Raw genomic sequence first — 15,517 nt, 5'->3', positions numbered from 1 at the left:
CTTCCCTCGGCCTGGATCTTTTCATCCACAGGCTCTGGGCCTGCCAGCCTCTCTGCCTCCACCCCTCCAGCACATTACTGTGACCCCGATGCTTTTGTCTGTCATGGTGCTTCCTCACCTTCTGAGGTGCTCCCCTTAGATTAGGTCTTTCTATGTCTGTCTGTCTCCCCCTCTAGCATGAAAACTCTGGTAAGAGGGCAGGGCTTTTTGTCCTTTGCTCACTGCTGCATCCCCAGTGCCTAGAACATTGCCCGACATAGAACAGGTGTTGAAAAACAAACAAAAAAACATGTGGAGTGAATGGCTCTCCTGCAAGTCACACAGGCACTTAAGTGGGGCAGGAGGAGAGCAGCTTAGCCTCTCAAGGTGTTTTATCAACAAATGTACCTGTGGTAAGAAAGTAGCGATATTGTTGGGAGCTGCCTCAGTTGCGTTACAATGATGTTTGTTGAAAAAGGAAGAGTGTTCTGGATTGAAAGAGGATCCTGGAATACACAGTTCTAGGTCCCCGTGGTCAATCAAAGGTGGTTTCAATTGTATTTTTTTCTGCCAAGTTCCAGTAGCCAGTGATAGGGACCAATATTGAAATCATTATTTTATGACTTGACTTTATTTTCTTTAATCATGGGCTGACTCCCAACAATACTTGAATCTAACAGATTAATCTTAATGCAATGACTACAAATGGGAGAGAGGAAATCATAATGTAGGGAGAGTGGCACAAAGCTGGAAGGCCATTTGGAAATTGTGCTAAAGCACTAGAGTCTTTGCGTTAGCTATTTTTAAGTAATAAACTAAGAAAACACTAAGACCCCTCAGAGTCTATTAACTTTACCCAATAGAAATGAGAAAAATAGGTTTTTAAAAAACAGAATGAAGCCAATGAAGTCAAGGATGCTCTGTCCTACCTAGAGCCGCCAGGAATTCGTGACATCCCGGGAGCCGCCACAGCTGGACACTGATGGAGACCTGAATGGGGGCTGATGCGAAGTCCTGTTCCTTCTCGCCGGCCTGCAGCTGGACCAGCACCTGGTGGAGCTGAGCGGGGAGAGCGTCAGCGTCCGCTGCATCTGGGCCCCAGGGATTTGTCCCCAAGTTTCTCTTGTGTCACCTGTCATTATCATCGCTAATGACCTTACACGTGGGTAGCATCTGAAATTCTCTTTACGGTGCCTCCATGCCTACTGTCCTGCTGTCCTCTCTGTGGGAGCTCGAGGGCCAGCCCCCAGGCAGGGTTTCTGCTTCCAGCCTCTTCCCTCGCACACTGGCCACGGGGCTATGAGTGCGGGAGGGGACTTGGGGCCTAGAGGAGGGGTGGGGTCTCCCAGACACAACCTGCTGAGTGTGTGAACTCCACCCGGGGCCTCGTGTGGTTTCACAGTGTGTTGTCCTGCCCCTGCTGTTCTGAGGGAACTTGAAAGGTCAAATCAAGAGCACAAGAAGGGTGGAGCAGGAAAGGGGAGCCAGAGCGGAGACGGGGCAGACCACCTGAGCCAGCGGCACTGCCCCCCCAGCCTGAGCGCGTGTTGGCGAGACAGCAGTGCCAGGGGGACCTCGGGGTGGGCGGGTTGAGGGGCTCACCTGACAACAGTGCTACTCAGAGTGGTACTCACCATTCCAACCATATTTTTAACAGCCTTCGGCCAGCAGATTATAAGAAGAAGAAAGAAAAAGAGAGAAAGAAGAGAATTTAGACTTAAGCACAGGTAGTTACGCAACACAAGCTGATCACTGCTGTAGGAAGCACCACACCGGGCCCGCGGCTCTGACCCGGAGGGGAGAGGAGTGAGAGTCAGCAGGGACACACAGGAGAACGCACAGCCACGCCCAGGCCAGACACGCTGGGGGTGGGGGTGGGGGGCCAGGGTCGGCCAGGCCCTGCCCTTCCTCGCCAGGAGATGGGGAGGGGCACACTGGGCACGGATAGGCCACTCTGTAGAGCAAAGTCCACTCTGGTTCCAGAGTGACTCAGAAATGCCTACCATCCCCCAGCCACTGGTGGCGGCCCAGGACGCTTCCCTGTGGAGGTCCCTGTGCTGCCACCAAAGGCTAGAAATTAAGCTATTGGCTGTTTGGATGCTCAGCCTGGCCCTGTAAATGTAACTCTAGCTTTTTCTTTTTGTAGAGCACAGGCTTGTAGCCCTCCTGGGTTCAGGATGTTTAAGTGTCTTCCTGATTCTATTCAACAAGCAGGTCTAACACACTTATTACAAAATGAGCAGAAACTCAGTGAAGGGGCCAGATCAGTGAGCTACATTCCAAATCTAGGCTGAAAACCACCCCAGGTAGGGGGAGGCTCCAGGAACCAATCAGATTTGCAGAGGTTAACCCTAGATGGAGCAGCTTTATTTCTACATAGAAACAGTTCTGCTAAAATGAAATCTGCTGATATCTAATAACGTGTATTTTTCAAATTATTACACTCTAAGGTGACCAGAGAAAACTGCTCTGTGCTCTTTCGGGGTTGCTACGCTGTCACCCCAGTGCTCGTTCCAGACCCTCACTGGCCAGTAGGAAGATCAGAAGCTCTTAGGCCAAGTTGGGAAGGGACTACATGATGCTAAGGGTTAGAATCCTCCAATTCTCTGAATTAGATCTACATTCTTCTAAAAGAAAGCACTTTTTGAAAACCTGCTAAGCAGTATCTTTCATGAGACTTGACTTCGTGTTCACCACTGTGCCTCAGTGGTGGTTTTGTTTCAGGCAAGGGTCATACTTTGATCTAAGAATAAGTACTGGAGCACCTGTAGCCACCCTGACGGGATGGCCCTACACCTGCTGGCTTGGGTAAGGTGGCTGCAACACTTGTCAATCAGCAGAAACAGTTGGTGGTTAGGGATGATAAGGTGCAGGAGACCACTGAATGGAGAGTTCAGGAAATGCCCTGAGACTACAGGTGACTGGGGCCCCTTAAGCATCCTCTGAGGCCCTTGGGACTCAGTGCCCAGGGAGGACACTGGGAGAACTTGCTCCTCTGTGCCTGCACCTGCCGGAGAGGGCAGTTCTACTCCCAGCCCTTGCCTTTTCCTTCTCATTACAAAAGCTGAAAAAAAGCAGTGAGGCTGCATCACGTGCAGGTTCCTATTTGGGGCCAAATCACTGTCTTTCCAACCCGGCACAGTCCTCAGACCTGGGCTCAGCTGCACTGGCTCAACTCACCCGGCTGATGAGCTGCTCGCCCGTCTCTGAGGCAGTGATGAGCTTGCAGAGGGCTTGGAGGGCAGGGTTGGGCAGACCTAAAGCAAGGAGGGGGCAGGCGTTATCCGGAGGGGCCTCTGCACCCGCAGTCCTGCACCTTCCGAGGGGAACGCACCCACAACACTCAGCTTTGGTGGCATTTTCAAAAGCTCGAGACAGCCAGACGTGTGTATCCGTGTCTGACTTGTCTGTGAGAAGGGCAGATGGAGGCAGGGCCAGTCCTGACCCTGCTGTGTCCTCCAGGCGTACGGTCACATGCCACGACCCCAACTAGTCGCTCAGGCAGCATCACCCCCTTCGAGTGAAGCACAAAGGGCAGCCCTGAGCATCTGTGCCCCGCGTCACCCTGGGGTCAGCCACACAGCTCTGTCAGATCCGAAGCTGCTGATTAAATGTTAATAGCAGCTACTGTTTGCGCAGCAAGACCTCATGTCATCCCAGGAAGGGGCAGAGCTGGGGCAGAGGATGTGTTGCCATCAGATGGAAACACCAGGTCAGGAGCGCTCCTTTCCCCCAGAGCAGGAGGAGTCTGTGTCTGGGACTCCTCAGCACTTCTCAGGAGACCCTCGCTCCTCCCCATCTGAGACCCGGCAGGGACCACGGCCACCCACTACCCTGCTCGAGCTGTCAGCCAAGGCTCACCCAGCAGGGACTGGATGGTGCTGCTGCACTGCTGGAGTCGGTCGCCTGGGTCGGAGGTTGGGAAGAAGACAGCTGCTGGCAGGCCGCTGGCGGGGGGGTCCAGCCGGAAGCCCACAGCGGTGAGGAGGGCCTGCCAGCCAGGGATGCCGCCCACTTTGTTCTCCACGCTCTGCTGGGAGGTGTACATGGCGTTGCGCTGCCCGTTCTGAATGCGCTGCAGGGACTTCTCCACCTGCAGGGGAGCGGGGAGTGAGGTGCCGCTCTGCGTGGGGTGGGCGGGGGGGGGGGGATACCCTGTTTTCTCTCCAAGTGGCTTTGGGGGAACACAAAGCCCGTGTGGGAAGCTCTGCAGGGCTGGCAGCTGCCACCAGGCACCCAGGCCTGAGGACCACACTCTGCAGCAGCGGCCAGTGTCTTGCAAGGGAGGGGCTGCTACCGTGAGAGCCGAGGGCTGGAGACGTGGAGGAGTCCTGTCCCTTCCCTAACCCAGCTCCGGGCTGTCCTCCACAGACACTCAAGTGACTTGTCTGAAAACCAATCTCTGGCCAGGGACCTGCCCCAAACCCTGCAATGGCTGCGCCCCATCACTAGGATGAACCCTCAGGCCTTCAGGACCCCCCCTCACTGCCCGTGCACCTCACACACACCAAGCAGTGCCCACCGTGGGGCCTTCGTCCCCCAGGCCTTCGACTCCTCCTCCATCCTTCAGCGCTGACCTCTGGAACCTGTGTCCACCTGCACACGGGCCCCTTCCACCTTCCAGGGCCTAAATCAGTGCTGCCAGGTAACTGCCACCTTAACTCTCCCAGGGAGCGTCCACAGCACCTGCAACAGCCGCAGGCCTTCCCTCGGCAGTTTTTCTAAGGGAAACCTCAGTCCATCTGAGATGTCACCTGCTCTGGGGCACGTGTGCCGTCACTGGAGGGGAAGGAGAGTTGTCCAGGATGTCACTTGAGACTTTTCTTAGAGTAAAACCCTGGGATGCCGGGGGCTGACATCAGAGGCAAGAGGAAACGCACGTTCCCGGGCAGGGCAGACAGGCAGCCAGCTGGCTGTCCCCTGGGCTAGAAGGGCCCTAGAGACACTGTCCAGTGGGTAGTTAGAAGGAGGAAAAGACTGGTGAACTTGACCCATGGCGCCTACACTCACCCCAGAAGATGAAGCCAAGAAAAAAGAGAAAACCCTTAGATGTACTCGAGGGGCCTCAAGGCCGAATGGGAGCGGAGAGGCCTGGCTCTTGCTCCACGGCCTGGCCTGGGAGGAGAAAGCAAATGGGCTACAGCAAGGAAGGAGGGCACCCCTCGGGGTGAGAGGGACCTGACAAGGGTCCTAGTGCTGAGCAACATAAAGGCTCCATGCAGCTTCCAGGCACAGGTTAAAATCAGTTGAGAAAGTCTTCCCCCAATTTCTCAAAGCACAAGAGCACGTCCACCCGGTGGCAGGCAGCGTGGGCTTCCTTGCATCTGGCCCAAGAGCTGTCAGAGGTTTCAGGCTCCAGCATTCTTGTTCATACACTGATTTCTGTCAGGCCTGAAAAAACCTCCTTCAGGCAGACCTGAGCTTAGGAAATGTCCGTGACTGATCCCTCACTGGAGTCCACACAGAGCTGATGCCCAGCCCCATGGGCTGTGTTTCCCTGGCCAAGGGAACATGCCCACCTAGAAGCCGGCCCCAGCCCACTGCCAGGACCCGTGGAGAAGCCTTCACTGGGTCCTTCCTCCTGAGCACAGGCAGGGCCTTGTGTGCACCTCTAAGCTGCGAGGTGGCCACGGGGTGGCTGTTTGCCTTGGGTTTGGAAAGAGCTCGGCTGCGGCGTGGGCTGTCCCCCACCTCCCCCCTGCCTCACGGGGTCTGGGCTGGGGCTGCACTGGTCTTTCTGGCACAGAACTCCAAGGAAGCTAAGAATTCTAAATTATTTGAAACTGCCTTCCAGGTTATCAAGGTGGAAGGGTGGAACAAGTTTTATGTCACTGTTTCCCAGCTTGATTTATAACCTTTCAATTCTGTAGAAAATGGCATGGGGCCTCTGTGTTCTCACCAGGGCCCCGCCAAGAGTAGGGTTGGGCTTGGACTCTTCCAATTGAGTTTAGGGAACGGCCAGTGTCCTTTGATTATAAAATACCAGTTCTCAGCTACTGGGACCCTATTGTGTGACAGCTACTCACCTTTTCTCTAACCCTCACGATAACCTTGAAAAGGTAAAGTTTTATCCCCCCTTCTACTCGAGGAAGTTGAGGCTCAGAGAGCAAGGTCACTTGCCCAAAGCCATGGGGCGGAAGCGGCTGTGGTCAGGCTCTGCTCCAGGGCCCCCCTTGGCCAACCCCCCCAGGGTCTGGGCGAGGATGGCTGCAGCCACCATCCGAGAATGGTGTGACACTGCACACTGTGCCCACCGCGCAGACGTCTGGGGACAATGTCCCCTCCACCTGCTCAAGCCCCCCGGTGCTGTGGGACCCCTCCAGCCTCGCCCTGCTCCTCCTGCATCTCCGGCCGCCTCCCGCGAGGGCCCTGCGCCCCTTACCAGGTGCAGCAGCACTCGCAGGGCATCCCGCGCCCGCTCTGGGTGCTGGAGGATCTCGGTGAGGGCCTGGCCGATGAGCGAGGAGGGACTGTTGAGCTTCACATCGCTCCCGATGAGCAAGAACCCTGTGGGGAGCCCAGAAAGCACCTCAGAACTGCCCTCACCCAGCCCAGCTGGTCTCTACAGCTCATTTGTGCCAGAGAGAGAGAGGCCTGCCAAGAACAGCTGCTCCATGGGCTGGACCGGGACGGCTAACTCACTGGGGCACTTTGATACTCTTTTGCTGGGTGAGCTGCTCAGGAAAGCTGCTGAGGTAACTGCGCAGTGAGCGAGGCAGGAAAAGGCTGTGTGGCCCCCAGGGCCCCTCCCTGGCTTGGCCACCATCCTGAGGAATGATCTGCCTTGTTTTCCCTGAAATTAACCTGTGTTGGTCTGGAATGTGCCCAGGGATGGAGGGCCGGGTGTGCCTGACTCCTTGGGGCCACCAGACAAGGGGACAGGAGGAGGTATCCCCCAGTTTTAAGATGAGCAAATGGAGCTTAGGCTGGGGAGGAAGGAGCCACACGTCTGCCTGGATCCCGTCCCCCTTCCTCTTCCCCAGCACCCACTTCCATAAGCAGGGCCTGGGGGAGGTACAGCGGAGCAGCCTCCCCCAGCAACTTTAGGACCAACCTGCCCCAAGTAATGGAGGGGAAGGGTTTTCTGAGAATGAATGTGCCAAGGCTGTTTTTAAGGGTAACAGGGCAGCATCATTAAACACCATTTCCCACAGAACAGAGTTGGCTTTTCTATTGTCTGTCACTGAAACTAAACAATGACAAAAATACCACGTCCGTAAGCACACTGGGAAGATGTGGGGTGGGGTTGGGAGGCCCTGTCAAGAATAAATGGCCAAGCACAGGGGCTGGGTCCCCACAAACCCTGCAGTACATTCTGCGGGACCACGTGGGGCTCAGAGCCCCTTCTGACTGCTGAGAACAGATATAAACAGACACCATGTGCTGAGAACAATCATGGAAACCACGGGCATGATCGCCTCTGATTTCCGCATCTCCTGGCAGAGGAAGTCTGGCAACATGGCCAGGCCCAAACCCGCAGGGCCTGTCTGCCCCCTGCCTTGCAGAGGGAGGGCCCAGCCGTGAGCTGAGGGCTGCCAGAGAGGAGGCCTGCTGGACCAACTGAATGTTTCTCTTCAGCCACGTGAGGAAACAGGATAGATTCTGCTTTGAATGTTGAATACCTTTTTGAACAAGACCACAGCTATGGTATGTTTGTGAAGTAAACACGTTCCACTCCTCAACAACATGGCTCACCCACCCGGCACCAGCCCTTGGCCGTGGGCAACTCAGCGCCACGCCCAGGGCGGCCCCCGCGGGCTCCTGTTTGCTGGCCACTGGGCCCGGGACACCACGGCCCCACTTCAGCGCTCACCCGCCTTTGGGGGACAACACCAGCAACCTCAGCTCACGTCAACTGGCTTTACTTTGAGGGGAAGAGTAAGGTGAAAGCCATTTTGTTCCCAACTTCTAAACATATAAATGAATGGTATATTTTTTTGCCATTAAAACAATAAAACGTACATGTTTGAAAATAGTATTTTTGGTGTTCCTCTGCTTCTCAAGGTTTAAGACACTCATTGTGGCATTGGTGGGATTGTCGTCTGCTCTGGAGGTCCTGGGGAGGTGTAGGGGCCAATTCAGAGAGACCACCACAAACTGAAGGATCATGAAGTGTGTCAGCAAAACAGCCCTGCCGCATGAGAGGCCTGGGTCTGGGTTTGGACTCTGTCTCAGCCTGTCGGGGAGGGTCTCCCGCATGGGAGGGTCCACAGCAGGTCGCAGGTCATTGCATAGAGCTGAGCGGCAGACCAGATGTCAAAGGGAACGTGCTCCCTCCACCCCCAGGCCCTCATGCCCCTCACAGGGCCCTGCGGTGGGACCACTGGGCACACACGCCGCCGGCCCCTCACGCATCACAAGACGTTCAACCCACTCCTCAGATTGTCTCAAATGTGGACAGGGAGATGCCAGCACTACCACCATCATCCCCTTGGTACCACTGAGGACACTGAGCTTCAGAGAGGGTAAGGAACCTGTCTCAGGTCACACAGCCTGATGTGGAGCTGGACCAAACCCAAGTCCTCCAATGACCAAATCTCAGGTCTCTCTAAACACACTGACTGCTCTTTCCTACAGTCTGGGATTTCACACGAGGGCCGTAAAATGGGTCACCCAGTGCACACGACATCAGGAGGGCTTGACACGCACCCTGACGGCAGAATGTTCTGACGCTCCTGCTCACAAGGCCACTCTAATGCCACAGTGAGGAGAGACTGACGTGGCTCGGCCAGCGAGGCCCCCTCCCTGAGCCTCTCTGCACTGTCCTTCCCCAGCACCCCCCCTGCCCCCGTCCTCACCCCCCACCGCCCTGACTGCGCCCCCAGGCCCTCTGACAGGCACCCGAGCCCCTACCTGCCCAGTTGGAGGGGTGTGAGAAGGCCTTGCTGCTCTGCACCACCTTCATGGCCTCGCCCAGGGCCGCGCTGGCCTTCAGGCCATTCAGCAGGGACGAGTACAAGGCGTGCAGGAACATCTTGGAAGCAGCCACGGGCACAGGCCACAGAGACACGAGGACACACTGTGCGCCGGCCGCCAGGAAGGCCCGCGTCAGCGCGATGACCCCGTCGGCTGTGACCTTGCTGTTGGACTCCTGGGAGGAGCCGAGGACCACCAGCTTCACAGGCAGCCGCAGGTCCAGGACGTCGGCGGCCGTGAGCAGCAGCTCCTGCAGCGGCGGGCAGTCTGAGATGCTCTCGCCATCGCTGGTGTCATCCTGCACCCGCAGGGACTCAGGGATGGTGTAGGGGTGGCCGAAGGAGCTCTTGCTGCCAGCGGGGGTGCCTTCCACACTGGGCGTGAGGACCAAGGCCGACAGTTTCCAAGAGATGTGGGTGGCAAAGTGGACGCACTCGGCCTGGGTCAGGGCGCTCATGACCCGCTCTTTGGTGGCCACGCTGCCCACCAGCGGCTGGCAGCCCAGCAGCTCGGACACCATGTAGGCCTCCTCCTCGGCTGACGGCATCGGGCCCCACAGCCACCTGTCCATCACCGCCGATGGGAGCTTGGGGTTGCCGACCACAGCCGCCATGGACGTGGAGCTGGAGTAGGCGGGAGGGTTCTTCCGCAGGTGAGACTGGAGGGGAGGGAAGACAGCGGGCCACCCATTAGGGCTTCTCTGGGGCAGGCAGATGCCAGCTCTCCAGCAGGGCTGCATCCAGCGTGGCTCCACCTGTTCTCCTGATAACCTTGTTCACTCTACTTTTCAAGACCTTTTTGACACAGGTGCATGTCTGACTGAGAATCACACCTGCTGGTGACAAGCTCTTGAAAACAATGAGACCAGATGGATGGCAGGAAGACCCCTTGCCGTTTGTCAAGCTGGAGGGGGGTGGGACAGGGCGTGCAGGAGGCGAGGGTGTGCAGGGCAGGATCACCGGCCCTACATCTCCCTCCCACAGGCTCCCCTGTGAGCCCCTCAATCAGGGGGAACCCACTGCTGATGCAACAGGGGCTCGGAGGGGTGATTTTGTTTAAACTTGCAAAAAGCAAGTCACAGGGGAGACAGGGCCAAATTAAGTCCTTTAGAGGCACTACAACTGAAAAGATGAAAAACATCACTGAATTATAAAATCATTATAAAGAAGCCCAACAAAGTTCTGATTTTCCCCCACGATGCCTTCTGATGTTTTTTGGGGAAAACATCATGCATCAAATTATTTCAAAATAATTTTTTGGTGTTTCCACCCGGTGATGCCTTAAACTGGGAAAGAGAAATATGCCTCTCGGGTGCCTGTCGGGAGACGGGACTCTTCCACTCTCTGGTTCATCTCTGCCTCCCAGGGTGCCCTGGCAGCCGGAGAGGTGAGTTGGCCCTCCGTGCCAGACGGCACACAGCTGGCTCACGGATGGGATTCACAGTCAACCATGGACATGACGAAAACTTGGAGAAAAATCATTTCTTTCACCTTGAACTGATTCTGTCCCATGAGAAGTACAATTCAGCAACAAAAACAGTCATAACTAAGATCTCCAAAACCCGTGAGGCAGAAACTGACCCACCTGGAACCATGCCAGTGACCAAGGTCAACAGAGGCTGAGGCAGGTCCCGTGGGGGCCACCCACGCCCAGGCCTGGGGCAGGAGTGTCGGGGCAGGAGGGAGCCCGGGTCTCAGGGTATCTGGGCGAGTTTAGAGAAGGGAAGAGGGCTCAGGGCTGGCTCCGAAGGCCCTCTAGGTAGGTGGGCAGGGCCAGGGGTGGCTGTGGGCTAAGCCCTGACCTGTAGTGGGCCACTGTCACCCGCTTGAGTCCACAGAGTTCATCCCACACTGATTTTTGCCAAATGAGACCCAAGTCCTGAAAGCCACCCATTTGTTTTCGGTTCTTTGTTGGCCTGTGGGGCCCTTGCCCACTTGACGCTAATCCCATCTGTCTGCCCTCCCTGCCTGCGGCCCTTCTGCTGGGCACACTCGGCGCCCACTCAGCGGTCAGCTTGGCGGGTGAGCGCGGCCCCCAGGGGGTGACCCGCTTCCTCAGACAGGCGGCACAGCCTCCAGCCTGACTCAGTGCTGGGAGTAGCTCCCAACACTGGTGTCACAGCAAAGCAACGCAGAGAGAAATGACACACATGGTGGCCTCCTGAGGTGGCAAAGGGTTCGGGAGGCTGTCCCCCTGCCTTCGGACGGATCTGCTCCAAAGTGACCCCACCAGCCGCAAACTAGAGAGTCCACACCTCCTCTTGCGGTCACCAGCCCAGCCAGAGGGACGGCGCCCCAAACACCCAGGCGGGCCTGACTTACCTTGGCCTGAGGACCGAGGGAGCGGATGGAAGGGACGGCGATGAGGGCGAAGCGCTCGTACAGGTACTCATTGGAGGAGCTTCCCTTCAGGAGGGCGAACGGGATGAGGTAGAGCTCCCCCTCCAGAACCAGGACCAGCTGCCGGTGCCGGCCCACAGGGCCGCTGGAGTGCATCAGGCCCTGTGGGGTGAGCGGAGCGGCTGACACACCCAGCGGGGGTACGCCTTGGGAGGACCAGGCACCCCCGCCCCCAGGGGGTCCGCTCAGGGAGTGGGGGTGATGGGGCGGGGCTCCCTCCCACCTGCCTCACAGGCGCCACCCGAGGAGGAGGGTAGAGGAGCAGGGCCAGGAGGGAGACTGTGGTCACCCGTCACGGAGGGTGTCCCACAAAGACAAGGATCAGCCCGGGTCATCCAGATGTTTCTACAGAAGGCAGGGGATTCATGCAAAGGGCAGCTGTCCCAGAAAGCACTCAGTGAGTCACGGTGCACCCGAAGGACCAGGGCAGGAGATGCTGCGTTGGCACAGGGACCCTACGGGCAGTGTAGGAATGACCCTGTCACACAGGCAGTGAGGTCTCAACCAAAGTGGGACGTGCTGTCCATTTCAGTGGACAGGAGGCGAGAGAACTGACGTGCAGACAGAAGCTTTGGGAACCAGGATGACATCCCCGGAGGAGAAGGGTTCCGGATTCCAGGACCTCAAGTCACCTCAGGCCTCTGTGTCCCTCCCCCCAGGACAGGGTGGCCCCATGGCCCCGGGCTCTGCAGGGGCTGTCCCCACTCGCTCCCCCGGTGCTGGCAGGGAATCTGACACTGATGGGACCCCCATCACTCCCGAAAGGCCCAGGCGGGGACCTGAGGGAAGGGTGAGTGCATGCGGACGCAGAGCAGACAGGCACCCCTCACGCTCCAGCAGAATTGCTCATGGAGACTAAGGCCAGATGAATCTGGATAACGCAAGTGGCAATGACTGTGAAAACCAGACTAGACACAGGCTAGGAGTGAATAAAGAGATGAAGCGGCCACAGGAGCCTGCGGGGAGAACGTGCAGGGCCCACAGACCGCGGGCACCAGGTGCCAGGTGCTGGGTGGCCCTGAGCCCTGGGGTGCTGGCTCGGGGGAGGGTCACAGCCGGGTCCCCCCCCCCATCCCTCTGTTGCCCAAGCCGCCACGCTCTGGAGGAGCGAGTGTCCATGGCCGCACTGCTGTGGGCTCTGGGCTGAGGGTGCAGAGGGCATTCAGCTAACCCAAAGGGACATGCGCCTGGTGGGACATTCTGTCTGTACAAACCCCCTGTGGCTTTTTTTCTTTTTTTAAAATTCTAGATGCATCTAAAGAAAGTGGAAGTAAAAATTATTAGGCCAAATGTTTCTTTTTTTCTTTAAGAGCTACTTTCCAAGAAAAGGTAAAAGTATCGCCGTACAACCCAGGAGAGAAGAAGTAGGGTGTGCCCAGTGACCACTCCAGGGGTCAACTCCTGGGCTCCGTGTCCCCACCGTGGGCCACACCGAGGTCCCTGCCTGGCCTGGCACAGGGAGGACGCTCTGGAAGGCCCTCTGGAGGGCAGATTGCTGGCTGCTGCAGTACACCCAGAGGACCTGGGGGCCGGGCCGGAGCAGCTGGGCTGTTGGTACCCTGACCTCGGGGATGGGTCAGCAGCCGTGACAGTGACAACTGCTCGCTGCCCAGCCAGAGCACTGCCGCCCGGCACATGGGCAATGGGGGGGGCTCAGGCCACCTGCCATGGGCAGGACCAGACCCATCCTCGCCTGATCCGGGGTCACCAGGCATCACTGGACGGGGTGGCAGCCCCACCCCTGCAGACCTTGCCTGGACTCCACCTGCCAGGGCCCCAACCCTGATAAGTCTCTGTCAGGTGTCATTCCACAGGTCACGGGCTTCACGGGGACACAGCACTCTCAGACAAGTCCCCAGTCACGACAGCACCTGTCACATGAAGTGAAGGTAGTTGAGGGGTGCTGGGCCAGGTAAGAGACTGGACCCTGCTTAGAGAAAAGGTCCACAGGCAGCGTGCCTTTGAAGGGACTCTGCTAACTCTGCCCACAAGGCCGTCTTGTCTGAGGCACAAGCCTCAAGAGGGTGATGCCACATCCTGGGAGGAGCTCGGGTGTCTTCTCCGACGACTGACTTCTGATCTCTCCACCAGCCACTAGTGTCTACGGTGGGTGACGGGGCGGCGGGGAGCCACGTCAGTTCAGGACTCAGTCCCTGCTCGAGAGCTCACGATGATGCAATGTCTCAGAAAATAAAATGTGCACAAGAAACCACTACTGAGTGAGACCACGGAAGTGTAAAACGCCAGCCCCAGAGGGTGGGACACGATGCTGGGCCCCCCCGGCTGCTGCTCTGCACGTGAGGGTGGGGAGGCCCCAACTGGCCAGACGAGGCCCATGGGGCACACGGAGGGCAAGGCTGGAGAGGGACTCGGGAGCCAGATGGTGGAGGCCTGAGGCTGAGCGGGAGTGTGGCTCTCGCAGACTGTGGGGACCTGCGTCCTCTGCTGCGGAACCTCTGATGAAGCCTTGAAAGGCAGCCTGCACCAACGAGACGGGCTGCACGTGGTAATTCAGACGAGGAAACGCAGCGGAGAGAAGGGGACAGGACTTGCCAGGACTTGGTGAAGAGTGGCCTTAGCAGCGAGGAGAGGGAAACGCCTCTGAAACTCTAGCCTGGGAGCTTGCGAGCCCGTCTCTGAACCGTGTACCCGCATTCATAGGTCCAGGTCCTCCCGGGACAGCACCTCGCGGCATGTACTGGCCTGGCATGCGCAGCCCTGGGCGAGGGCTCCAAATGGAACCCCTGTCCAGCAGAGGGGAAGGAGGTGGGTGGCGGCAGACGGGCAGCTCCGGTTAAAGGCAGCGGGAACGCTGACCGAACATGTTGGAACAGGGGCCCTGGAAGCTGTCCTCTGCATCCTGCCTCCAGGACACACGAGCGTCACCCTGGCACGGAAGGATCAGCCAAAAGCCAACGTGAACTTAAACACGGAGAGCACAGTGATGTCTCTATGCAAGCTACACCTCGTCTGTTAAGACGGAAAAGGAGAGAGGATTCAAGGAAGCGCTATTCTGCGCCTCTGTCTGTCAGTCTGGGAAGGGCTCGCTGGCTTCTGAAGCCCTGGGTTTGAAGGACAAAAGGGCTCTGTATCGGCCCCACACCCGCCACGAGCACAGTCCAGCAAATGTCAGCAACGACTCCGACTCTCTGACCCCTGCAGTTTCTAGAAATGTGTCTTCTGAAGTAGAAAACACCAGGCCAAGTGCCCTAAAATCTGGTTACTCCCCCAGGAAGGAAGCGTCCCTTCGCTCTCACCAGGGCCGTGACCCTGCCTGTCGCAGCAAACACAACTGGAGGGCTCGCGGCGCCAGGCCGGCCGGGCTGGAGGGGAGGCGGGCAGTGAGAGGACGAAAACAGGCGAAGCCCAGGCTTTGCAGAGGAGAGGGGGCTCCTCTCCACAGGGGGCTCTGGGCGGCTGTTATCAGCTCCCACCTCAGCTCCCAATGCCCTGTCCACACCTGCTCTTCACACGCTGCTTCCTGCAGCCAGTTCTCCCGAGCGAAACGTGCTGCCCTGAGGCGGGCGTGTGTGTGTGTGCGCGTGCGTGCGCACGTACTGAATGCAGCCCCGCTGTGGCCCCGCCGGCGGTGGCTCCTGGCCCCTCCCGCCCGCACTCGGGGGTGGCCCGGCTCTGGCCTGACCAGGGAACAGCCCGCTCCCGGGGAGTGGGTGGAGGGGGAACCACACCTCATCAGTGTCCGTCCTTCCTGGGTTTCGCTCCCTCAGCCCAGGAGAACCACACAGTCTCCTGTATCTCACAGTTACCCCTTCACCACAGGGAACAGTCTTGATACTAATCTCCCCTGGTTAACCTACCTGTGCTTTCTAGCTCCTGACGAGACCCAGACCCTCTGTTGAGCGGGGTTTGGAAGGTTGGAAAGCCTTGCCCAGTGACCAGGAAGGGAAGGCACATTCCGGGAGAGGCCTTCGCCACGGGGTCTGGGCCCGCGTGCTGGGTCGGGAGCTCTGGGGGACCCGGAACTGCTAGATGATGGGGTGTGTGGTTAGGGGAGAGGTGGAGGGGGTTCTGAGAACATCGACAAGACTCTCACCTCCCTGCCCCTCAGTTCCCGAACCCACAGGACAGCACTGACGCCACGACCTCACAGGCAGCGTGTGGGGCTCTAGGCGGGCCCTCAGCACACACTGGTCAAACGTGAATTCTCAACTGCCTTCAGGTGCTTTAAATAAGAGGAACACAGGTCCTATTATTCATACTAT

General features: G+C 58.0%; 1 protein-coding gene across 1 annotated transcript in view; it reads right to left on the bottom strand.

Annotated features, from left to right (window-relative positions):
- Positions 1-15,517, bottom strand: part of TTC28 (tetratricopeptide repeat domain 28) — a 402,828-nt gene that overhangs the window by 9,028 nt on the left and 378,283 nt on the right. Inside the window, exons 14-20 of the mRNA XM_059895062.1 lie at positions 11,217-11,396; positions 8,833-9,553; positions 6,362-6,486; positions 3,841-4,072; positions 3,160-3,236; positions 1,614-1,637; positions 909-1,038 (exon numbers count right to left, since the gene is read on the bottom strand). Of these exons, the coding sequence (XP_059751045.1) occupies positions 909-1,038; positions 1,614-1,637; positions 3,160-3,236; positions 3,841-4,072; positions 6,362-6,486; positions 8,833-9,553; positions 11,217-11,396 (1,489 nt within the window). The remainder of the gene's footprint in view (positions 1-908; positions 1,039-1,613; positions 1,638-3,159; positions 3,237-3,840; positions 4,073-6,361; positions 6,487-8,832; positions 9,554-11,216; positions 11,397-15,517) is intronic.

This window comes from Balaenoptera ricei, chromosome 14, assembly GCF_028023285.1.
Source record: "Balaenoptera ricei isolate mBalRic1 chromosome 14, mBalRic1.hap2, whole genome shotgun sequence".
In the NCBI taxonomy this organism is placed as follows: domain Eukaryota; kingdom Metazoa; phylum Chordata; class Mammalia; order Artiodactyla; family Balaenopteridae; genus Balaenoptera; species Balaenoptera ricei.
The sequence above is the reverse complement of the archived record's forward strand: the minus strand, read 5'-3'. Positions and strand labels throughout refer to the sequence as shown.